This window comes from Grammomys surdaster, unplaced genomic scaffold (assembly GCF_004785775.1).
Source record: "Grammomys surdaster isolate TR1022 unplaced genomic scaffold, NIH_TR_1.0 150, whole genome shotgun sequence".
Lineage (NCBI taxonomy): Eukaryota > Metazoa > Chordata > Mammalia > Rodentia > Muridae > Grammomys > Grammomys surdaster.
Genome location: NW_021604608.1, coordinates 8266767 through 8292024, shown reverse-complemented (window position 1 = coordinate 8292024; position 25258 = coordinate 8266767). Strand labels below are relative to the sequence as shown.

General features: G+C 46.0%; 1 protein-coding gene across 1 annotated transcript in view; it reads right to left on the bottom strand.

Moving 5' to 3' along the window:
• Positions 1 to 13429: 13429 nt before the first annotated feature.
• Positions 13430 to 25258, bottom strand: part of Slc34a2 (solute carrier family 34 member 2) — a 19708-nt gene continuing 7879 nt past the window's right edge. The window contains exons 2-13 of the mRNA XM_028765328.1: positions 24043 to 24157; positions 23814 to 23951; positions 23243 to 23371; positions 21640 to 21783; positions 21032 to 21143; positions 18322 to 18517; positions 17521 to 17616; positions 16821 to 16941; positions 15364 to 15531; positions 14812 to 14928; positions 14590 to 14714; positions 13430 to 14065 (exon numbers count right to left, since the gene is read on the bottom strand). Coding sequence (XP_028621161.1) covers positions 13430 to 14065; positions 14590 to 14714; positions 14812 to 14928; positions 15364 to 15531; positions 16821 to 16941; positions 17521 to 17616; positions 18322 to 18517; positions 21032 to 21143; positions 21640 to 21783; positions 23243 to 23371; positions 23814 to 23951; positions 24043 to 24154 — 2094 coding nt within the window. The 5' untranslated portion in view covers positions 24155 to 24157. The remainder of the gene's footprint in view (positions 14066 to 14589; positions 14715 to 14811; positions 14929 to 15363; positions 15532 to 16820; positions 16942 to 17520; positions 17617 to 18321; positions 18518 to 21031; positions 21144 to 21639; positions 21784 to 23242; positions 23372 to 23813; positions 23952 to 24042; positions 24158 to 25258) is intronic.

The window sequence follows — 25258 nt, the reverse complement described above, 5'->3', positions numbered from 1 at the left end:
TGTGGAAAAACATTGAAACAGATGTTTTTCCACAGAGACCCAAGACTTGGTGTTAGTATACATGTATGACAGACCTATTGCTGATTTTAGGCCTATGGCTGATTTTAAGCCTTTAGTGTATAAGGAGGGCTGCCCCTGACATCCCCTCCCTTCTCTAAGAATAGAAGGGCTGTGGCGATTCTAATCTTGCAAAGGCAGGGATAGAGGTCTGACCTCCAGTAATTGAAGGGGACTTTGTAATGGCTCCAGTCCCCCTGTCGTTGTCCAGTGAGGCATGAGGGCCATACCCATCCCAATGTCTTTTTCCTGGAAAGGGGATACTTTTGACATAAACCCCTATGCAGTCAGGCTTGTCCCTCAGGGAACCCAGAGATATATTTTTTTAAAGATTTATTTATTTTATGAATGTGAGTACACAGTTGCTATGATCAGAAACACCAGAAGAGGGCATCAGATCCCATTACAGATGGTTGTGAGCCACCATGTGGTTGCTGGGAATTGAACTCAGGACCTCTGGAAGAGCAATCAGTGCTCTTAGCCACTGAGCCATCTCTCCAGCCCCAGAGAGATATTTTTAACTTTTATTTATATTCCCTTGCAGTGCTTAGCCTCGAAGCCTAAGCAAGAATTCATGGCAACTCTTAAAAGGAAAACATTTATCCGCAGCTAGCTTACAGTTCTGAAGTTTTAGTTCATGATCATCATGGTGGAAGCATGGTGGCAGGCAGACATGATGCTGGAGAAAGAGCTGAGAGTTTGGGTCTACAGGCAGGAAGAAGAAACAGTGAACCATTAGGTCTACTTGAACCCCCAAAGCCTATCCCTAGTGACACAATTCCTAACAAGTCCATACCTCCTAATAATGTCACTCTCTATGGACCTATGGGAGCCATTTTTATTTAAACCACCACAAGGAACATGGCTCTTTTGAAGTCTTCATGTCAGACCTTCAGCCCCCAGAAATGAGAGACTATCAGTGTCTGTGGTTTCAGATGCTTCAAGTTGTAGTGTTTTGTTTTATGTATATAACAGAGAATGGGGAGGGAGAGAGAGAGAAGGAGGGGGAGAGGGAGAGAGAGTGTTGAAGTATGTAATTATGGAAAATCGGAGCTCTGTATTCTAGTGCACATCTGGCTATGTGGCATTCCCAGCACAAGGACCAGACCCTGCTCCGTAAACTGGATCAGTAAAGGAGAGTCTTACCCTCATCCCTGAATGCGAGAATCTACAATAGATCTTCTTGCTAGTGAATGCTGGGCATGTAAAGGTCTTGTGACTTATGTCTTGATCGTATTGGACTTCGGACTGAGAGAAATGACACACAAGGCAGGTAGACCTAAGAAATCGCTGGCTAGGATCGTCATGCATCCTTGAAGTTAATGTAGGTGAGTGGATCTTGGACAATAAATTAGGCCTGGTGCTGTAGCAAATAAGAGGAATGGAGGTCTTGAAAAGACACAAGAGAGGAATGTAAATGACTTGCAACCATAGGACGCACTTTGTTGGTTTCAAAGTGTACTTGCAAGTGCCTTTCAAAACATAGATTCTATTTCCCACAACTGAAGAGCACTGTCGTCAGAGACTCCCTGCAGAAGCAGCTTTGGAGTTTCTTTGATGGTTGTATGGTAGTGGTTTTGTGTGTGTGTGTGTGTGTGTGTGTGTGTGTGTGTGTGTGTGTGTGTGTGTGTATGTGAGAGAGAGAGAGAGAGAGAGAGAGAGAGAGAGAGAGAGAGAGAGAAGCATACAGACAGACAGACAGAGACAGAGATAGAGAGACAGAGAGAGACAGAGACAGAGGGATAGAGGGACAGAGGGAGGGACGAAGGGGCAGAGAGGAAGAGGGAGAGTGTTAAAGTTTCTATGTCGTTCAGGATAGTCTTGAATTCATTATTCTCCTACCTCCATGTCCAGAGTACTGGGATTACAGATGTGTCTTGTCACCAGGCCCAGCTAGTAATGTGATTTCTGAAGCTAGGTCATAAAAGATGACACAACCTCATGAGTTTCTTAGAACACTTTCTGTTGATCCCTGCATGCCTTTTGGTGAGTCAGTCCAGGCTACATGTTAACTGTAGTCCTCGTGACAAAACAAGATCTTGAATGGACTCTAATCTCAGCCACTATCTAGCTTTGAGGTTTTGAGAAGCCACCATTTTGCTGAGTAGAGCTCACTCCCAGAACTCTGGAAGAGAAGAAGTAATCATTGTTATTTTAAGCCCTAATTTGGGATGTGTTAGGCAGCTGTGATGACGGGTGAAGAGGTAGCAGTAGTGTAGATATTAGAACAGATTCCATGACCTCCCTTTGAATATCAGATAATTAAGACAAAGACCTTGGGGTGCTGGAGAGATGGCTCAGTGGTTAGGAACATCGGTCCTTTCCAGAGTACCTGAGTTCAATTCCCAGCACACACATAACAACTCAAAACTGTCTGTAACTCCATTCCCAGAGGACTTTGATGTCCTCTTCTGACCTCCTCAGTCACTGCCTATACATAGTGCAGAGACCTACAAGCATGCAAAACACCTATATACATAAAACAAAAGATTAGCCGGGCGGTCACGGCGCATGCCTTTAATCCCAGCACTTGGGAGGCAGAGGCAGGTGGATTTCTGAGTTCAAGGCCAGCCTGGTCTACAGAGTGAGTTCCAGGACAGCCAGGGCTACACAGAGAAACCCTGTCTCAAAAAAACAAAACAAAACAAAAAAAAAAAGATTAAAGTTTAGCCAGATGTGGTAGTGCACACCTTCCATCCCAGTACTTGGGAGGCAGTAGCAAGTGAATTTCTGTGAGTTCCAGGCCAGCCTGGTTTATGTAGTGAGTTCCAGAATAGCCAGGACTATGTAGAAAGACCCTCTCTCAAAGAAAGAGGGGGGGGAAGGAGAGGGAGAGGGAGGAAAAAAGAAAGAAGGAAGGGAGGGAGGGACACAAGGAAGAAGGGAGGGAGGGAAGGACAAGCCACCTCAAAAAACTGGAGTTGAATTTCATTCTGGGAGAGGAAACAAGTCAGGTGCTGGTGATAGCTGGTCGGGGAGCTTGTTTCCTGAGAGGTCATTCAGTTTTGACAATCAGTCAGACAACCTTGCATTAGAAACTGGATTGAAACCAATGATGATGGGGGTAAGACCACATTGACCAGTACTACTGAGCTATGCCTACTTCTGAACCTCCATGTAAACTTCAACCTCGAGTTGTGATGCCAAAGATGCACTTAGGGGGTCCTGGACCTCTTTATTCCTCTCTCCAGTGTGGTCACACTGAACCAACCTCTTTCCATTGTTATTATTACTTATCTGTTTGATTGACATACTGAAGACACGTAGCAAAGCCTGGCCTGTGGGAGGAGCTGGGGAGCAGGTTCTGACTATAAAATCTCCCACAACAAGATGGGTTATAATATTCATACCAAGTCTTTATTGGACAACTATATGCCACATAAGGTAAGTGCTTTACCCTCATGTCATGTCCACAATAGCCTTGTGGGCTGTATATATTGATAGGCCTGTCCTACTTGACAGGTGGACAAACTGAGACCAGATGAGGTGAAGGCTTAGGCTTAGGCTTCTGTAATCACTGGAAATGCACCCATACACAGAGAGAGGCTGCTCTGCAGATCACTGCAACACAATCCTGAGACAAGAGAAGAGGAGAAATGGTCCCAGGAGAGGACAAAGTATGCTCAGCACTGATGGGGGTTCTGGGAGGCTCCTGGCCTTGCTTGTGGAACATGAACCAGGGGAAGGAACCACCAACAGCTCCTAGGTCAGGTCTGTACCACCAAGCAGGTGCAGCTTCTTTGAGACAACGCAAACAGAACAAATCACTTATTTCTTCAGAAATGAATGGTCTGGTCTACTTGGAAAGCTGTGTTTAAAAACTAAGGGAAGCTGCCGGGCAGTGGTGGCGCACGCCTTTAATCCCAGCACTTGGGAGGCAAAGGCAGGTGGATTTCTGAGTTCAAGGCTTCATGGTCTACAGAGTGAGTTCCAGGACAGCCTGGGCTACACAGAGAAACCCTGTCTTGGAAAAAAAAAAAAAGAACCAAAGGAAGCACAGAAGGAGGAAACAGGATGTGTGGACCTTGGTACAGACAGCCAGTAGACAGCCAGTGTCCTACTTTGCAGGAGCCACTCAATCACTCCCTGACATCCTCTCCAGCTGCACAATGGATCCCATGACTCCCAGGTCTAAAGCTCCTGCCCCCACCTCCATCCCCCTGCATGGACATCCGGACAGAGTTCAAACTCTTCCACGAGAGCAGGCTTTTCTTTATCTTCATCTGACTTCTCTCCCTTGCTTCCCTCCTAGCGCCATCTGCCCGGCAGACAATGCTCTAAGGTCCTAAGGTCCTACTCCCCTTGCCTGCTGATCTTTGCTCCGTCTTCTAGGAAAGCACCACCCTTGTCTCCTTTGACTCGCCTCATGACAACTGAGGCCCCACTACTGTTCTTGCTGTTTCTTCCTTCCCCTGTCCCTCCTCCTGTATCTGGGGTCCTCTCTCCTCTCTGTGCTTCCTCTCACAATAAACATAAGTGTGTATATCAGCCTTACAGGTACCCAGCCTACGGGTGGTCTCAGTACACCCTTCATGCATGTACTGAGGCCCCTGGGGGAGCATGAGCTGTTACATGTAATATCTGCTTGAACTTTTAAAGTTCTAGTAATCTGCCAAGCATAGTGGCACATGCACTCCCAGCACTTGGGAGACTGAAGCCAGTCTCTATGAGTTTAAGGCCAGCCTGATCTACATAGCAATTTTCAGGTCAGCCAAGGCTACGTAGGGAGACCCTGTCTCAAAAAAAAATTTATAGTAATTTGAGCATGCATTCGCTATACCATTTATTAGAAAAATAGGAGTACACACCAATCCTTGACTTCACAAATATTGTTGCTCAGGGTGGTATTAATGTAGGGGTTAGGAGATGGCGCTAACGATTTGTTTGCTATTCTTTCCTCTCTCTCTCTCTCTCTCTCTCTCTCTCTCTCTCTCTCTCTCTCTCTCTCTCTCTCACCTTAGCTGTCCTGGTACTCACTCTGTCAACCAGGTTGGCCTTGAACTCAGAGATCTGTCTGCCTCTGCTTCTGCCTCCCAAGTGCTGGAATCAAAGGCATGCATCACCACCACCCAGCTCATTCATTCATTCATTCATTCATTCATTTATTTTTATGGTACTGGGAATTGAACCTGGAACCCTGTGCATGCTAGGACCCATGTGGAAGTTGTACTGTAGCAACACACACACACACACACACACACACACGAATTTCTTTTTAAATTGCAGAGTTATTGAGACCCGCCATCACTGTACCATCTGATTCGCTCTCGGGTTAAGGCTAGCTCCCCAGCAAGGATTGACACACTGGGTACTATTTTTCTGCCTCTCTTCTGGGACAGGTGATGGTCCTTGGAGATAGAACTGCATCCTCACTAGCCATGTGGGTTCAGTGTACCTGCAGCACTCACCAACATCCACTGAAACTCACCAGTGTAGGGAGATGGATGAGAGTTTGTCTTTGCCAGCTTACAAAACCCCACCATAAGCCGCTGTTTGGATTCGCTGGCCTTCATGTTGGGGGGGGAAGCAGATCTACAGAAGCCTCTCTGAGATGCCTCGGATCCCCAGAGGCATGGAAAGTGGGGGCGGGAAGAGACAAGAACAGAGGAGAGAGGAAGGAGCTGGGAATGGGTAGTTTTCTCTGCAGATGGCCTTGAACCTTGACCATGATTCCTATTTCTGCATCCTTACGTCAGCAGCTGAAAGCCAGAATTTAGCATACACTACCATTTCAAACATTTCGTTTGAGGCCACGGAGATGGTTCACTTGGTAAAGACACTTGACACTGGGCCTGATGATCTGAGTTAGATTCCCAGGGCCCATGTAAAAGTTGTCCTCTGACCTCCTCAATGCTGTGGCAACACACACACACATGGACACATGGACACAGGCACACATACACACACATTTATTCGCACACTAAAATGAAATGTAATGAAATATTTCTTTTGAGTTATGCAAAACAAAACAAAACAAAAAAACAGTATGTATGGAGGTCCCAGGTTCCCAATTGTCATTTGAGGCTTTCCATCTCTTATTTTATTTTCTTACTAATGAAAAATAATGTAAGTTCATTATGGGAGAAAAGTGGAAATGGCAGAAGAAAAATATAAAGGGGCAACAAAAAACAGCTTGTAACTTCATGACTCTGTAATGACTATACATGTTTATGTCATAGCAAAAAGGAATAGTGCAGGAAAAGCAGTCAAGGGGGAGGTGAAGGGGATAAAAGGAAGGGAAATGGGAGGAGAGGAGAAAGAGGAGAAAGGAAAACCAAGGAAAGATAGGAAGGGAGGGGAAGAGAAGGGGAGGGCGTGGCAGGCTGCGGCCATCCTAGAGTTTGACCTTTGCCCAGATTCTTAAAGGCCAAACTAAGAACCACCTAGTCAGAATGACAGGAACAATTTCTACAGAAGTTGATCTTCAGCTCTCCTGGGTCCTGCATTTCATTAAGTTCTTCAAAATTAAGATCCCTCCATAGGAACAGTGTCTGGCTGAAGTTGTTTTGGCAGACAGGAGGGCAGGGGGAAACAAAGTTTGTAGGAAGAGAAAAATCATTCCACTGCTCATGTCCAGGTGCAGCATGGTATCTGCGACTTTTAATTATTGAATATTTTAGTGTGTGTGTAGGAGTGTCATGTGTTCATGTGAATGTGGGCACAGGGGTGCCATGACATGCTTGTGAGAGTTAGATGGCTTTCAGGAGCTGGCTCGTTCTCTCTCTCTCTCTCTCTCTCTCTCTCTCTCTCTCTCTCTCTTTAATGTTTTTTTAAACAATACTCTTTTCTTTTTTTTGGTTTTTCGAGACAGGGTTTTTCTGTTTAGCCCTGGCTGTCCTGGAACTCACTCTGTAGACCAGGCTGGCCTTGAACTCAGAAATCCACCTGCCTCTGCCTCCCAAGTGCTGGGATTAAAGGCATGACACCACCACCGCCCGGCGAGCTGGTTCTTTCTTATTGTGAGTTCTGAGATGTGACCTCCAGTGTCAGGACTATGAAGCAAGCACTTCTATCTGCTGGGTCATCTCCTCAGCCCACACCTGCAATTTTGAAGGAAGTTCAACCAGTCTGTGTAGTAAAGGGTGTGCATATCTCGCTTGGCCTGTATGCTAGCTGATGTCCCTTATGGACATCTGTGGTTCAGGGACTTCGAAGGCCCTGTGCCTGGCTGGAGGTTGAAGTTCACAGGAAGCCAAGGAGAAAGTCAGACCAGGGTGGATTCAGATGCTCAGATCATAAGATTTAAGCTTTCCGAGTGATAATGTCATCAGCTTTATTGCATTTTCAAGTTTGGGGAAAATCATGTGGCTTTAAATAGCTCCAGTGTGATGATTTGCGGGCTGGCAGAAAGGAGAGAATGGGACCAAGCTGCAATTCAATGACGAGGGTCAGCAGACAGGACACCTGCAATGTGAGGGAGAAGAAATCCTCAGCTGTGGAGAAGGAACCTGAATCCCATGGATTTAGAGACAGGATGAATCCCAAAGGGAACATCTAGGGACTGGAGCAACACTTGGGTGTTCACGTGCACATACACACACACATACACGGAGCTATCTACATGTGTGCACATACGCAGCCACAGGCTTATTCATTTCCCTCCTTCACACTACGAATGTGGTACCCTACAATAGTGGAAATGTGGAGAAGCGGGCTGGAGATGTGACTCCACTTGTACAGTGCTTACCTAGCCTGCGTCATGCCCTGGATCTGATCCCCTAGGTACACTGGGTATGACAGTGTGTGTCTGCCATCCCATTTGCCCAAAAAATATAGCAGGAAAATCAGGGTGATCCTCAGCTACATATCATGTTTAGAGATAGCCTTGGATACATAAAACCCTGTGTCAAAAAAGAAAAGGCAAATCTGGAAATTAAAAAAAAAAACAAAAACCAAAAAAACAGGTGACCTGGATTTTTTTTCTTTTGATAAAACTATAGATGTATTACAACATCTGACTAAAGATTTGCCCTTGTCTGGAAGATCTAGAGCCCCAGAAGTCCGAATGCATGCTAGCTGGAACTGAGGACTTTAGCCAGTCGGAAAAACTTAATCACACAGCGTGCTTGCCCTCTGGCGACTTTTACAGCCAGGTGGTTATCATCAAGTTTCCGCTGGACTCAGTGGAGGAATTTGAACTTCAGAGCACGGAAGGGAGGAACAGATCCAGCCCCAGATTGCTGAGAGGATAAGATGAGGCACACTGAGAGCTTATGGGAGCAGACAAGACTTCGGGAGTCAGGCAGGCAGCTGAGAACTGGAAGTGATTCCAGAAGGGGGGCTTTGCAGGAAGACTGAGATAAAGCAAAAGAAGCAAGCCATTGGTCAGTGTTGCAGTCAATGCACTAGAAACCCATGGTGTGTTGGCTACCTCTGAATGGTAAAAAAAAAAAAAAAAAAAAAGAGTTGTTTTTCTTCATGTAGGCATTTAAATCTATCTACTTATTTATTCATTTATTTATTATTATTAGTGTATGTGTATGCACATACATGCACACACATGCACACATATTCATAATACATAGGAAGGAGGGTTGAATGTACTGTGGTGCTTATACTGACATCAGAGGACAACTTTTGTGGAGTGAATTTTCTCCTTCTACCTTTCCCATACATGGTTTCCAGGTATCAACACAGATCTTCAGGCTGAGCCTCCACCAGCTGAGCCATCTCAATATAGGCATTTATACCTAGATTGGATACCAATATGGGCATTTATAAGAAACAGCTTGGGGACTAAGGTCACAGAGAATGTAGTCAGAATGTGTGCAGCTGCATTCTTGGACCTCAGTAAACAAACAAACAAACACGCTGATGTTAATTTTTGCATGAGTTTGTGCCAATCAGACAAGGCTTAGGTCACGGATGAAATCTAACTAGCTTTATCTGCTCGGAGGTTCTTCAGGCCTGGTCTCTATTTCATTGACACTAACGGCTCCCGATTTTTGGTCATCCTCTCAACACACTGATAATGTAATGAATATAGCATTTCTCCCAGTCACCACATTGGGCACACTCCCAGGAGCACAGCCATATAGATTTTTATCATCACTAGTGTTCGAGGCATGTCAACAGGTGAATTTGAACGAAGGTCACATAGCCATCGTTATCTGAACTAACATCCTTGTGGGCTGGACTGATAGTGCCCTAGAGTTCTCCAAAGTGTCTAATTCATATGGCAATTAGTCAATGTGTAACACTGGCACATCTTTAAAATCTTAGAAGTATGCAACTTTGTAGGGAGGTAAATACAATGACAGTAAGGAAAATAATGACTTCAAATTGCCACATCTCAGATGAGACCTTAAAAACCTCCCTTAAGCTAAAAGTCTCAAGAAAAATGTCTTGTTGAATGATGTCTTGCTATGAGGCTATCAGGTTTTTACTGTGACAGACAAGGATAGGTGCCATCTCTATTAGCTATCTGTCAGGGTCTCCTGGGATTAAAGGCATCTTGATCTTATCACTAATAAAAATATTTTGGGGAGAGAATACCTATGTTTTCATGAGGTTGAGTAGTTTCATCGATCCTAGCTGCATATAATACAGAGGAAAGTTTCTTTGTTGAATGGTGTAAAATTAATTTTAGAATGCTCTAGGAACACTAGAAAAGCCACATTTCATATTTAAAGGAAACAAGACTCCAACACATTGGTAGGTTAAGCTTGTGGTTTTATCATTCGTGCTTCCTGTATCAGAAATGTACCATGGAGTCAGGTGTGCAATGAAATGTACTGGTAGCCATATTTTAAAAGGAAAAAGAGCCAGGTGTGGTGTAGTGGCATACTACTGTAATCCCAGCATTCCTTTGCTATAAGTTTCAGACAAGTCTGATCTACTACACAGAGTTCCAGGCAAGTCTGAGCGAGACCCTGTCTGAAAAACAAAGAGGCTGTGTGGCGGTGGAGACACAAGCGCACACGCACACACACACACACACACACACACACACACACACACACCTCTGATCCCAGCACTCAGGAGGCAAAAGCAGGTTGATCTGCCTGGTCTATAGAACAAGTTCCAGGATAGCTAGGGCTACACAGAGAAATCCTGTCTCAAAAATCAAATAAGTATAAGACTGGAGAGATGGCTCAGCAGTTAAAAACACTTGTTCCTCTCACAGAGGATCTGAGTTTGGTTCTAAGCACCCACACCTAGCTTGAGGGGATCCAACATCCATCCTCTGAATAAGTAGATGAATTAATTTAACCCAAACTATCCAGGATATTGTAATTTCAACAAGTACTCAGTATAAAATGTTAGTGAGACTTTCATATTCCTGTTTTAAAACATCTTCTAGATGCAGGGTATATCAGTTCATGTAGACCAGGCTGGCCTCGAACTCAGAAATCTGCCTGCCTCTGCCTCCCAAGTGCTGGGACTAAAGGCGTACACCACCACTGCCCGGCTCATGTGCTTCTTATAGGCTCCTTACACATAAGTTACTTTTCATCCCATTGGGCTGTCTTCAGCCAGAACGCATGCACAGCATTTTACACTGCCAGCAGCTCCAGGCCAGCTGAAGAGGCTGCTGGGGCCAAATCTCACTGTATAGCGATGCTGAACTCTGTTGGAGGCCTGAACTCTGCACCTAGTTCCCTGATAGTGTCAGTTTTTGAAACTGGCCTTGTCCTGTTGTGATTATTAAGAGTCGCTGTCCTGGGATCCCCAGTGAAGACTTGTTCTAAGACCACCTCTGGCCCACCACAGCAAAATCCAAGCGGCTCCATTCTTCTGTACAATGGGGCCATTTTGCTTAGTGCTACACACATCTTCCAGTACACTTTGAATTATTTTGTCTATATATTGCTTATAAAGCCCAATCCAATGTAAATGCCGCAAGAAAATGGGCAGAACTGTTTCCATGCTCAGTCTGCATGGAACTGTTCTGAGACCTGAAGACTAGTGTAAACCAATGAAGTGGTGTTGTATAGCACTGAGTTTGGGGTTGCTTGTCACACAGCAAGATGACTGATTCTCAAGTGTAGACACTGTTCCCAGGGTTCCTTTGGTTAAATTCCCTCAGAATGAGCCTCCTGTCTACTGTGGGGAAGATTGCCAGACAGCTCTCAAACTGTATTACTCACTTGTTTTAGCATAATGTCAGTGGTGTGCTATAGTAGTAAGTAAATTACCCTCCCTCAGTTCTGGCTAAGGTGGGGCCTATGAGCCCAGCATCTTTTGAGTTGCCAGGAGGTAAACATGCCTTTTCACTTGGTCCAGGTTATACACAGAAACCGAAGAGATTCCAGGGCTCACCTGCTGAAGTTGGAAGTCTGCAGTGTACATTTTGTTGGTGTCCAAGCCAAATAATCAACATCATTTACTGTATTGGAATTTTGTTTTTTATTTTTAAATGTTTTTACTTATTCAATTTACATCCAATCACTGCCCCCTCCCCTTCCTTCTCTCCTATATGTGGAATTTTTAAAACAAGACTGAAGATAGCCTGCATACAGCTTCAAAACATCAGCTGTGAGATTTCAAAATTTCCACAGGAATCTTCCAAACCCAGTAACATTCATTAACCCACAAAATGCTATGCTTTACTTAGCTCTCAGTAACTGATCTCCATGACCTGGAAAAGAGAAAACTGAAGGTGGGACTAAATCCTGTATCACCAGGGACCCCACAAGCTACGTAGCTTCCCCTGGTGGTACATGGTGAGGTTTGAGTAAGGATACCTCATGCTTACAGTACCCTGCAATTGGAGGCAGCACACTTATGAGGGGGGGGTGTGTGATTTTTTTATTTCTCCCTTCTCTCAACCAGTTTAATATACAATTAACACAGGAACAAGGATTCCATCTTTTTTTTTTTTTTTTAAAAAAAAGTAATCAACAGAGGGCAAAGCCACCTCCTGGAATGTAACTTACATATTTACAGGGAGGTGTGGCGTGGCCTCAAGAGTTGTGTTAAAGGCAGTATTACAAAATATACAAAGGTACTCTTTCTGTTCACAGTACATAAAAGAACCCTGCCTCATTTCCAAATGAGACACTATAAAACAAATCACTATTTACTATATAAGTTATGAAGTATTCTGTACAGACGCATAGCTATAAATATATGACTCTTTGGGAACTTTTATCTACAGAGGGGCACAGTTTGGCATCTCAGCCTCTTCCTATGGAGTATGATGGGGAGGATGGAGAGGGCATGGTCTTGTGGAGCAACACAACCTGCCCTAAGTCAAGCGGAGGCTTGTTCTTACAGGGGGGGATGGGGATGGTTGCAGAGCCATCATAAGCATTACATGTGAGCTCTAAAAGACACAAGTGTCCCTGTATGAATAGGATTCCACCCTTTACTCCAAACCCTACTGGCCTCACCTTGATTCTAAGGGCATTTAACCGTTTCCCATCTCCTCCCTCCTGAGAATTCCCTTGGAGCTTTGTAGGCACAGAAGGGGCAGGACAAAGGTCATCTAGGGAAGGTTGGAACTTGTTTGGAAGGATCAATGAATACATGAGCAGGAGGTGAGTGGACGGATGAAACAGACAACTAAAAGCTGGCCCAGAAAGTCTCCTTGTACAAAACAAACAGACCCTTCATAAGCAGATGATCCCAGCAGCAGTGGAGAGGGCTTGGGACATAGGTCTTACACAGGTCTTACAGATTCCATCAGGAATATCACACTGACTAAGAACACCATTAATCTGTAGCCACAATGCCTCCTATTCTAAATTGGTCTAGAAACCTAGGCATAGGAACCAAATATGAGCCAAACATGTTATGAACCCCAATCATACGTTGCTCCATCTCGGAAGCTGAAGAGAAGGACACTGTGGTCAACTGCTTGGCTTGACCACACCAGATGAAGCCTTGATGGAGAGCATGTCCTACAATATAAGCTAGAAAGACTCACACCCATGGGCTCCAAACCATTACCTCAGTGTTTGAACTTAGCTGTTCTGGAGCAGGGATGAATAGGCGGAGCTATTGGGTAGGGGGAGTAGACTTTGATTTAAAAAAAAAAAAAAGATGTGACTGAGGTTTTTAACCAAGAAATGACTGCTTTGTACATATATTTACAAATATTCTTTACACTGGATCTTTCCAGAACCTTCCCTAATGCCTCCCTTAACACTTGGCCTTTGGGTGAGGATGGACTTTGAACGAATTATAGGCCAGAGGTGGATGTGGTCATCTGTGGGGTCACGGTCACGGGTCACAGTTTAAATCTCTCTGTATTGTCTTCTGAGAGGAAGGCACTTGAGAAGCAGGGAACGAGATAAGTCCAATTCACCTATAGGCTGATACTATCTATCTGTTCATCAGGAATCCTAGTGAGGTGGCAGGAGACACCTATGGGAGGGGTGGATCTCATGGGACTTAGGTCCTCCTCACCCCTGACTCCTAGGTGCCCCTAGAACACTGTAGTGTTGGACAGGGCTTTCATGCTCACAACTTCCACTTGGCCCTTGTCCTCATCTTGGCATTCTTTGTTCATAGCTGCATTGTCAAAGGCTCTAGAAGCCTTGACTGGGATATCTTGCTCCTTTCCATCCTCTTCCTCCTCCAGGTCCCTACAGCACTTGCTGCAGCGACAGCACTTGCAGCCACACACCATGCAGCAGACACGGCAGCACACGCGGCAACAGCAGCAACAGCGCCTCTGGAAGCAGGTGGTAGCCAGGGAGATGACATTGTCCCAGGGTTTCAGAGAGTGCATCCATGTGGGTAGGAAATTCCAGTCCCGGAGCTTCAGGGGCAGGATGCGAGGGCAGCGGGACTGCAGCATCCGGAGGCACAGGACCAGGAGCACCAGGAGAATGATGGGTACACCCACACCCACCAGCACTGGCCAGCCTGCCAGAGACAGGCCGAACACTGTCAGCGGGGTCAGGAAGAAGAAGAAGATGAGATAGAAGACTGCGAACCAGCGATACTTGGCAGAGATGTTGCCCAGGCCTTTAGCCAGACGGATGGGCAGACGGGTGAATGGGATTGGGTACCACAGCAATATTCCAGAGATGTTGAAGAAGAAATGGCACAGGGCAATCTGTAACAGAGAGTGGGAAGAAATAAAGGTCACCCAAGGTCATCCTTGTGTGCAGAGCGGTATATTTTGTGAACACACACTTTACTGTCTGGAGATCAGAGAAAGAAGTAACCCCACTGAATAGCTCAGCTTCCAGGCCTGAAGGTGTCACCTGACATGGGTTTTCTTGTCACTTCACCATGCTTTCGGCCCATTGTCTCGGCCGAGTAGATGTTTTACATGCCCACCTCTTAGGAACCCATGTTTGACTGTCCTCATACAAAACTCCCTGTGGCTTCTCCCAGTATCTTAGCTATCCTTAGTTATGGATATAACAGAGTGAATTAGAAAATGGTCTACATGCTAAGTATGGCAGTGTTCATCCAATCCCAGCACAGAGGGTGCAGGACCCCTTAAGGCCATTTCTTATGAATTTGGGGCCAGCATGGGCTTCATGAGAGTCTGACTTGAACTCAAAACAAACCACTGTCTGCAAAACCACAGACAGGTTTTATCCCACCCAGAGCCCAGTAGCAGTTGCTGACCTGGAGGGAACTCCTCAGGGTGTTGCCCGGGCTGGCTAAGGCAGCCAGAATGGCAGTGGTGGTGGTGCCAATGTTGGAGCCCAGCGTGAGTGGATATGCCCTCTCAATGCTGATCACCCCAATACCTGTTGAGAAAGCATAGAACACACGGCATCAGCAACAGCAGTAATCATGGGAAGAGGCAATGGGGTTCTGGTGGAGAAGCCAGGGACAAAGCCTCACCGATAAGTGGTGTCATGGCAGAGGTGAACACAGAGCTGCTTTGCACGATGAATGTCATGCCTGCCCCCACAAGGATGGCCAGGTAACCAGTCAGCCAGGCAAAGGGAAAGGGGAAATCTGGAAGACAAAGAAAGAGGGCATGTCATGAGTACCAGGGACCACTGGTAATTCCTTAGAATTGGAGCAAGTTAGGGTGAGTGAACCCCACACGTGACCTGAAATTATCAGGTAGCTTTCTAAAACCCTTCCCTAATCTACATCATCCTGCCAAGTTCACATTAAGCCAAAGATGGATCTAAAAATACACCTCCTCCTCCTCAGCCTGGCCTGGTATCACTGCACACTCGGGGATGAGCTATGAGCTCACACATGTACTGTCTGCATGAAATTGGGCCCTGGTTCTGACAAACACCTAAGCACAGGGATCCCTCTCCTGACAACCCTGAGATGTAAATATGTTCAGGGCCCTACTCAAGTGTACACACACACACACACACACACACACACGACCATCCCCAAAGGCTAGAAACAGAGTTCAAGCGTTGGGCCTACCAGTATTAAGGGTCTTCTTGATGACAGTGGCAACCTGTCCCCTGAGCACAGAACCCAACAGCTTGACTATCATGATCAGACAGCCGCAGAGGACCAGCAGGGAGACGGTAAGCAGGATGATGCCCACAGCAAGGTCCGGGAGCTCAAAATTCACGAAGATGTGCTGACCTGAAGAGACACAAACAGGCTTGTCAGGAAGTCGGGGCCCACCCTGTCCAGATTGTTATCTATTCCTTCTTTCTCATGGAAACAATCTTGCCTGGCAACTAGACATATGGTATCTTTTGCAGCTTGCCTTGACACACAATGTTGTTTTGCTAACTTTAAAAAGAAAACTTTTAATAAGCCATTTAAAAAAAGATTGTGTATGTGTGTGTGCACATACCTGGCTGAGTGCACACCTGTCTGTGAATGCCCATGCTGGGTACCTATATATACCAGAAGTCAGAATTACCCTTGACATACAAGGTGGTTGTAAGCTGCAGTTCTTTGCATGAGCGGTATGTGAGTTTAACTATTGAGCCACTTCTCCAGCATCTTTTTTTTTTTTTTTTTTTTGAGAAAGGATCTGGTAAAAGCCCAGGCTGGTCTCCAACAGGGAGACTAACTTGATCTCTCTTACCTCTACCTCCTATGATTAAAAGCAGGCACCACCAGGCCTGACCCTGGTTTGTGTTAACAAAAAATTACACTACGAGACTGGAAAGTGAAACACTCCTTAAACCACTGAGCTTGTGCTGGGCAGGCCCTGGTGCCCAGCCCAATTCTACCACTGGACCCCTTGATGCTTTCACTAGTGATTGTTACTACAAAGCACTGAGACATAACTAAAGTCCTTCCTATGTAGCCCTTGTGACAAATCCAAGAAACCAAACCATAGTTCTGACAGATAGCAGCTAGGCATCAGCGATGACCAGTTCACTTGAATCTGCAGGGATAATCACACCAAAACATGGTGGTGGGATACGGGAGAAAGTGGGATTCCAGAAAGCTTAAAAGGATGAAGGGCGGGGACTGGTGAGACGACTCAGTGGTTAAGAGCACTGACTGCTCTTCCAGAGGTCATGAGTTCAAATCCCAGCAACCACATGGTGGCTCACAACCATCTGTAATGATATCTGATACCCTCTTGTGGGGTGTCTGAAGACAGCTACAGTGTACTTACATATAATAAATAAATAAAAAGTTTTAAAAAAAGGATGAAGGGCTTCCTAAAATATACAAGTTATCAGGTGGGCTTAGTGCCTTGCTCAGAGGGGGCTCGTTAAGTAAACAGACCCCATAATCAAACCAAGCCATCAATTACCCCTGACTTATTGACAAAGGGATCCTAAGGCACACGGAGAGCACTGTGGAATCCCATCACAAGCTCTTCGGGTGGCAGGGAGTCACCAGAAGGCCCAGCATAGTAATCACTGGGCTCCACCCAGCTGGCCAGCCAGTCAATTCCCACTCACATTTAGCAATATTCTCTTTCTGGGTCACATTCTGGATGGTCCAGGTCTGTATGCCATCAGTCCAGCAATATGAAGGAGAGGTGCAATTATCCGGTGAGGGGATGGTGACATTCATCTCAGTCTAAACAAAAATGACAAACATGAGGTGCAACCATGGTGGGAAATAACTAAGTGGGGACCAAATTAGACATTATCCTTGGGTCTGTACAATGCCTCCATCATAGGGTGCTTTCCTTCCCTGTTTTGAAAATCTCTTGGAACCTTGGGGACAAATAAAATCTGTTTCATTTTTTTTTTATTTTATCACCAGCCTTTAGTGTAACATGCATGCACATGTAGACTCCACCCCAGAGTTAAGGGTGAGCGGCACCCACACTACGCAGCACGTTCCTAGTACAAGCCATGATGTGTGTCTCCTCAGAAAACAGTCTGGAAAGTGTGATGCCCCTGAGGTCTACATTTGTGCTGTGGGGCACAGAGTTCACGGTCTCTAAAACAAGCCAAAGAGTCAGCCTTCAGTGAGACACGCGAGCATTATACCAGGCCAAGCTGTGCACATCTACCAGTAATGCGAAGGTGGCTGTCTCCCTCAAAGGCAGAGGCCAAATGTGACTTCCAGTTGCCCAATTTTCCTCCCTCCCTGACTTCTGATTTGCTGCTTGTGAACCCTTCGGTTGACATTCACTTTTCTGACACTTACCACATTGCTTATACTTTTACACCAGATCTTGATCAGGCTCTTGTTCTGGGCTGCCGAGTCACCCATCGCGATTTGTTGGATGACCTTTTTATCCAGCTGAGGGGAACAATGCGGGTGGGGAATCGGTCAGCATATCCTCAGAAGTGATGCCTGACAGAGTGGTTGCTGTCAGGGGGCCTTGGCTGTGAAAGTGAGCCACCGGACACACCCTATACGTAAAGAACTATACCTTCCCCTAGTCCCAACCTCCAGCTGAGGACAGCATTATGCCCCTAGAGCTAGTGGCTCTCAACCTATGGTTCTCAACACCTAAGGTTCACCTAAGATCATTGGAAATCGATAATTTTATGATTGGGGTGTCACCACAACATGAGGAAGTGTATTAAAGGGTCACAGCATCAAGAAGGCCGAGCACCACTGCCCTAGGAACTGGCGGAGTGTCAGAGCGTGACTATATGGTAAGGGCACTGATAGCCTGCAGGTTGTAGAGACCAACTGTTTAAGTCAAAGTCCTGGCAGGTCCTTTCCACCCATATTTAGGACAGAGCAAAGATCAGAAGGCATGACTGGCCTCAGCTGGGAAAGAGGAATAACCATCAATATGCTCACTGCTTATCTCTCAGAAGTACCTCTACCCTCACCCAATTAGCCCCCCACTCCTAATAGAGTAAACCAAGCTACGTCAAAGAAATATGGGTGGCACTGACAGATATCCCTAACTGCTGCCTCCTATGGCATATGTCCTGCTCTCTGGCCTCTTTAGGCTCATGGAGATGTGAGCTGTACTAACATGCTCATTACCTGGATGATGAGCTTGGTGAAGGGGTCTGTGATGACTTTCAGAATGTCTGGGGCATCTTCTCCATTCTGGAACTTGAAGGTTTCCAACACAAGGTTAGTCAGGATCTCCAGGTAATGGGTAGCAGCCTCCAGAGGCAAGAGCACCAACACGGAGAGCCAGTTGAAGAAGTCATGGACAGTGGCCCCTGCAAATGCCCTGTGGAAAGGAAGCCACCAGAGCCATATTATATTCTGAGGGAGGGGTGCAAGACAGCCACCTAAGTACACACAGGTGGCTGGTCTAGGAAGACTTTGCTGACCAGTATAGTATTTTAGTGGAATCCTAACAGCCACTGTATAGCCGAACTGCATTAAGACTTCCCCCAGGCCCTCCTTGTCCAAAATTTTAAGTCTGGAAAAAGTAGCTCAGTAGTGAAAAGCACTGGCCGTTCTTCAGAACCTGGGTTTGATTCCCAGAACCCACAATTTCAGTATCACCTGGTATGCAGATGGTGCATACATACACACATTAAAGGCAAACACAATAAAAATTAATAAAGATTTAGAATTATGAATGTTTTCCCTAGATTTTCTGTATGTGTACCACATCCATGCCTGTTGAGCCACCTGGATCTGGAGTTACTATAGTTGAGGGTCACTATATGGGTGCCGAGAATCAAACATAGGTCCTCTGCAAGACCAACAAGGACCATGGAGCCACCTCTTTAACCATGCCTAGACCACTCACTTTTTAAATTGCTTGGAAGGCAACCTGTCTTTTGAAAGGTAGAGAGTAGTGGGGCAGACAATCAGGACTTCCTGAACAACTGAGCTCTTTTTTGGGTGTGGGGAGGGTTGTTTGAGACAGGGTTTCTCTGTGCAACAGCTCTGGCTGTCCTGGACTTGAACTCAGAGATCCACCTGCCTCTGACTCCCAAATTTTGGGATGAAAGGCCACCATTAACTGTGTATGTGTATGTCTGAGTGTATGTGCATGCCAGTTTAAGTCTCATCAGAAGCCTAGAAACTGGAACTACAGTTATGGGCCACCCTATGGGTGGTGGAAACCAGATCCTCTGAAAGAAAAATAAGTGCTTGACCCATTTCTCCAGCTCCTGAGTTCCTAACCTTCAATTCGCAAACTTCTGAGACAAAAAAACAACAAAAAACAAAAAAAACTTTTCAAGTTAAGAAACTATGCCAAGCAAGGCAAAAAGCAACAAAGCAACAACTCTGCCTGAGTCTTTTTTTCCTCAATAAAAGTTTTAAAATGCTCTTTTTAGAAACATTTTCAGTCAGGCAGTGGAGGCGCACGCCTTTAATCCTAGCACTTGGGAGGCAGAGGCAGGTGGATTTCTGAGTTCAAGGCCAGCCTGGTCTACAGAGTGAGTTCCAGGATAGCCAGGACTACACAGAGAAACCCTGTCTTGAAAAAACTGAAAATACTACCACTAGGTGTGCTTAGTATACAGAGTCTCATTCTTCCTGAAGAAGGCAACCAAAGACATTTTCATACACTGCTGATGACATAGAAAATGATTCACAGATTTCCTGGTGCTTGGTAAAATGTACAGGAGCTCTATAACCAGTTGATACAGTAATTATTTAAGGCAATAACCCAAACCTTCAAGAAGGATGCCACATATAACCAATATTGGTTATGCAAAGCACACTGAAATGTACACACTCGGGGGGGGGGGGGTTGGTAAGCTAAGTCAGTTATATCCCAACACGTAGGCAACTCATTCGGTCCTACTTAGGCTTCTTGTCTATAGGCTACAAGGAAGCAATGGTATAAACAAGATGAGCCAAACTTTTCCAGAACTGAAACCTAACTGGAATCCTGGCTGGGGCCAGTCAATGACATCACTTTGTCTCCTTTGGCTTCAAGATGAATATGGTGGGGGATATAGGGAAGGCTGTCTGGTTTCATGAGGTGATCAAATTAGAGAGTGCCTGTCTTAATGTGTGTTATCATGTCCATCAAGACATGTCATCAGGGACCAAATGAGAGGTGGCTCAGGTAGATGGACCACGGTGATAGCATCCCCTGTTGATTCACCGGCAGACACGACAAACATGACATTCTCCCCCAAAACTGGCTATAATGCCAGCTTCTTGACCGCACCAGGATGGCATCATAGACAAGCTGGGAATCACTTCTATATTTTAATAAGCTCTGGGAAGAGTCTGTGGCTGGTTGGTCAGAAAAGAAGCTGGGAGATGTCCTTCATTCCTATTCTGACACTGAGACAGAGGGTTTCCCTTTGTCTATTTCCAACTGCCCTATTTTCGTACCTCACACGTCATAAGCTATATTTGCCCATGCTGGCTTACAGGTGAAGAGATAGTATTAGCAGAGCTAGCCTAAAATGAGAGTTTTAGGAAGTTATAATTATCTATGACTAAGCGAGACAACAAAGTCTGCTCCACCCAACTGGCCTTGCTAAGACTACCACCCAGCAGTACGTGTCTAGCTGGTGCTTCTTTTCAGGCTCCATGAGTGAGAAGATGCCATGTGCTTGCCTCTTATGGCTGTTTAATCATTACAATAACTTATTGGTGCTGGATATTATTCTAGCTTTACAGATCAGTAAGTACTAAGTGGATTTTAATCTGAGATTCCCAACCCTCGTTGGACTCTATAGAGACTCCAGGTTAGCAGTCAAGCACACCTTAAGGGCATTGTGGGCACAAATAGTGGGCACAAAACCTGCCCTGAATCACCTACCTTCGAAACTCATTTCTGTCTCCTGCCTGCATAAGTGCCACAATTGTATTGGTAATGGAGGTTCCAATGTTAGCACCCATGATGATGGGGATGGCGGCCCGCACGGTCAGCACTGAAGGGTAAAAAAAAGAACAGTAAATAAAGGAACTTGCAGGTAGGGGAGTCATGCTCCACACACCCTAGTGTGGGATGAACACACTCCAGCTAATTATTCTAGAAAGCAGTTCTCAGATTCTTTGTGAGGTGGTGTGTCATACATAGCACTGCACAGCTATTAAAATCCAGAGAGGGGAGTTAAATCTGCATGTACCCCGTTATTCGATATAATTTTAGCATACCAGCAGACCCCCCGTAAAGCCCCTCTGTCCCCCCATCTCACGGGATCCCAGGAATCAGTGTGTGATTAAGGGAACGGATGAGCCTCAGAGCTGAGGACACATTTATTTATTTCAAAATATTGTGTGGTTTGACTTAGGCTGGCCTCAAAACTTACTATGTAGAAAAATTTTTAAAGTTTGGCTAAAATACTACCATAAGGGGAAAAAAAGATGGGGAGATAAGTGTGGTGCCGCCTAGATTATAAACCAGAGAGCAAGTCCCCAACTCACGTGAGGAAGCGACCATGCTGACAATAATTGAAGAAGACGTGCTGGAGCTTTGAACCATGACCGTCACCAGTACCCCTATCACCAGCCCAGCCACGGGGTTAGACATGATGGAGTTGTTGCTGAAGAACTGGCCCGCCATTTTCCCTAGAAGACAAATAGTGGTCACTGGAAGGTGGCTGTGAATGGTGCCAGAGTCCCAAGTGTCCACGCAAGGCTGGCTGGCTGTAGAGTAGGAACCCAGCCCTCAACTCAGCTTGGCCACGTTTCTTTCTTCCTGTTTTTTTTTCCCCTGCATTGTCCTGAAAGGGAAGCTGTTTGTCCATGTGAGCCTCCATTCTTACCATCTTTAACTTCCGCCCTCCACTCCTCAGTCAGCCAGACTTTGTCCAGTCATCTTTATTCAAGAACCTGGCCCTAAGCTCTTTAAGTAGATCCTCTAGTCCCTAATGCCTTAAGCTGTAGCCTGAATTCTACAGGAGTCTTTTGGGAGTGTATGTGACCCTCAGTCTTTCCTCACTCAACCCATTTTATAATGGAGGCCTACAGTCTGTATGTACGTTGTCTAAGGTAACCATAAGACCAGGCCCCTTATGAATGTCCCTAAAGGTTAGTAAGGAGACTTACACTCAACAATGTGGCCCCTTAACGAGTGACCTACCATCCACCCCTCATCTCTTAGGTCAAACAATCATGTCAGCTAGGCATGGTAGCCCATGCCTTTAATCTCAGAATTTGGGAGGCAGAGACATAAGGATGTCCATGAGTCGGAAGCCAATCAGAAATAGTGAACCCTGTCCTAAAACAGGATTGGGAAGGATGAGGTGGTGTATGCCTTTAATTACAGCAGAGGCAGGTGGACAGAAAAGCTGAAGGACAATCTGGTCTAAATAGGGAATTTTAGAACAGCCAGGGTGACATAAAGACCCTGTCTCAAAAAGACTATTTGTTTCTATCTAGCCTAAGGCAGCAAAAGCAGAAGAAAACCAGTCTTTTTTGTGTTACCCTGAGCAGTGCTCAGGAATCCTACTGTGTTCATTACAGGCTGTGTTTAAAGTGTGGTTAGTAAGTGACCTCTGAGCCTTGGTCATCTCTTCCATGTGGGAGGGACCTTAGGGAGGACTATTCCAGACAGGGTCACTCAGTGTGCTATCTATCTGTTGTCACCCAGAGAGGGTCCAAAGTTAACTGAGCATGCATGAACATTTTCTGGGCTTTCTGGAATGCTGGCCAATGTGTCCAAGCTCAGACCAGGGAAGGGATCTACTGTGGGTCAGCTTTGATCTTTCCTACTTGATTTGGCCTAAGGGACCATTCCTTTTTCAAACTCTCTAGACAGAAGCCTTGAGGCAGCAGGGATCCTCCAGATAAAGGGAGTCAAACAGCTTCCTGCTGGGGGTTGAGTACAATGGAAAGGATTCTAGTAGCTGACATTAGGTCCAGCCCAGGCTCCTAGCTTAATCCAGAGCCACTTAGCTGCTTTGTTCTCTGCTCTATAAGGGTTGAAAGCCATCTTGAAGTATGTAGGAGAGGGCCTGTGAGAAGCCCACTGGAATTGAAAAATCAGGAGTCAAGAGTAACCCACCTCCAGCCTTAGGGTCCTTACCTCCAACAAGCTGGAAGGCGCTGCTGAGTACATCCAGGGAGCACACGAACAAGTACAGAAACCCCAGGAGAAGAATGAATTTCCCAATTCCCTGGACAATGCAGAGAATCTTCCCTTTGGTGTCTCTCTCTGTAAGAGGAAAGGCACAACAGTCCTTAAGGATGGGGCAGAGATGCTTAGCAAGGAAGCTTGCATAACAGCTCTCCCTTCTACCAACTGGCTTCTATATCAAGGCCTGGATGTGAGGCAGTCTTCCACTGCTGAACCCTCCTGTATGTGTCTAGAGAGTCAGAGGGGAAAGAGTGCTGTAACCTCACCCCTGAAATGGAAATAAGCTCTTGCTCACCCCAGGTCTTCTTGATGTATTCTCAACACCTCTTATAAAGCCTAACATAACCAGCATATGCAAAACCTGTCATGACCTTGTTCCCTGGTACTTTGTTCTTTCAAAGAGTCCCCTAGTTATTCTGCTTTAGAACCCTGGTACAGGAGACAGCATTTACAAAGGTAAATGCTGTGAACAGGCTAGGTCCTCTTTCTGGCCTCTGCTGGATGCTGGACATCCACTTACCTGACCATTTGATCCCAGTGTCCTGGAGTTCAGGCAGGTCCCAGGGGTCAGTCCCCTCAGGGTGCTCCTCTATGAGAACCAGGGCGGAATAGGAAGGTAGAAGTTCAATCTTGGCTACAGGAGTCCCGCTGTCATTTGCTGAAACAAAGTAGCAAAGGCCATGAGGAATGGGAGCGGAATTTCCATGGGTCCTCAAGGGAGGCTTGTCCCATGGGTGAGTGGCACTTACTTTTGCTGGCCTCCTTGTCTTTGGCAGGTGCACTAGACTGTGGACCTGAGGCCCCGTCGATGAATTTATTGGGGTTGGGGTGGGCATTTTCCAACTCGGGCCAAGGAGCCATGGTCTGTAAGAGAAGATAGAGTTTGCTTAAGGATACAGCCACAGATGTAACAGTTGCCTAAGGAAAAGACACTTCTTATAAATCTTACTACTTAGGAGTGGGAGAAACCAAACAGGTGTCTGTACCAATGGTCTCCATTGGCTAGCTGCGGTGGGGCAAGTTCATCTGCATCAAGCCTCACCCAGTGGTCTTGACATCCACATGCGCGTGATGTTTAGGCTCCTAGACAACCCATCTGTGTCCCCTACCATCTGGGGCTTCTGTGAAAGTGCCACTCATGAGTGGACATGTCTCTGGACCAAGTGCCTTTACGCTTCTAGGCACACAATACCAGTTTCCTCTGTAAAACGGACACAGTTCTTCATACATCTGGGGCTTCGAGACCGGTAGTCTAATAAATCACAGCTAGTGCCAAGTGCTAGCTACCACCAGCAATGGCCCTTTATCAGAGGGGCATTGTTGCCAGGCTCTGCAGACTTCCTTGTAACCCATTTTCTCCACAATGTCCCTCTCAGTTACAAGCCAGCTCACCTGGCTAGCCACAGCTTGCAGTCTGTCCTGACACCACTAAGCAGAACAATCTAAAGGACAGAAGATTCACAGAAGAGGAAGTACAAGCAGCTAAAATTCTGACTAGAATTCTGAGTTCCAGCCCCATCAGCAATTCAAGATATGCAAATTAAGTGGCTTTGGCAGGGTATATAATCTACTGTGCTGTGGTAGGATGTTGTCCCACACCTGCAATCCCAGCATTCAGCAGCCTGAGGCACATTGTAACTTAACTTCTAGAGTTTCAGGCCAGCCTGGGTTATATAGTGGAGTTTTGGAGGAGGCTGGGCTAGAGAAGATGCTGTGATCACACCTGGGAAACTCTCAAAACGACCAACTCATTTCTCTTTGGGGAACTAGAAGGGGAAAAACATTAGCTCTTAAAAACACCTCCCTTGCCGGGCAGTGGTGGCACACGCCTTTAATCCCAGCACTTGGGAGGCAGAGGCAGGCGGATGAGTTCAAGGCCAGCCTGGTCTACAGAGTGAGTTTCAGGTAAGCCAGGGCTACAGAGAAACCCTGTCTCGAAAAACCAAGAGAAAGAAAGAAAGAAAG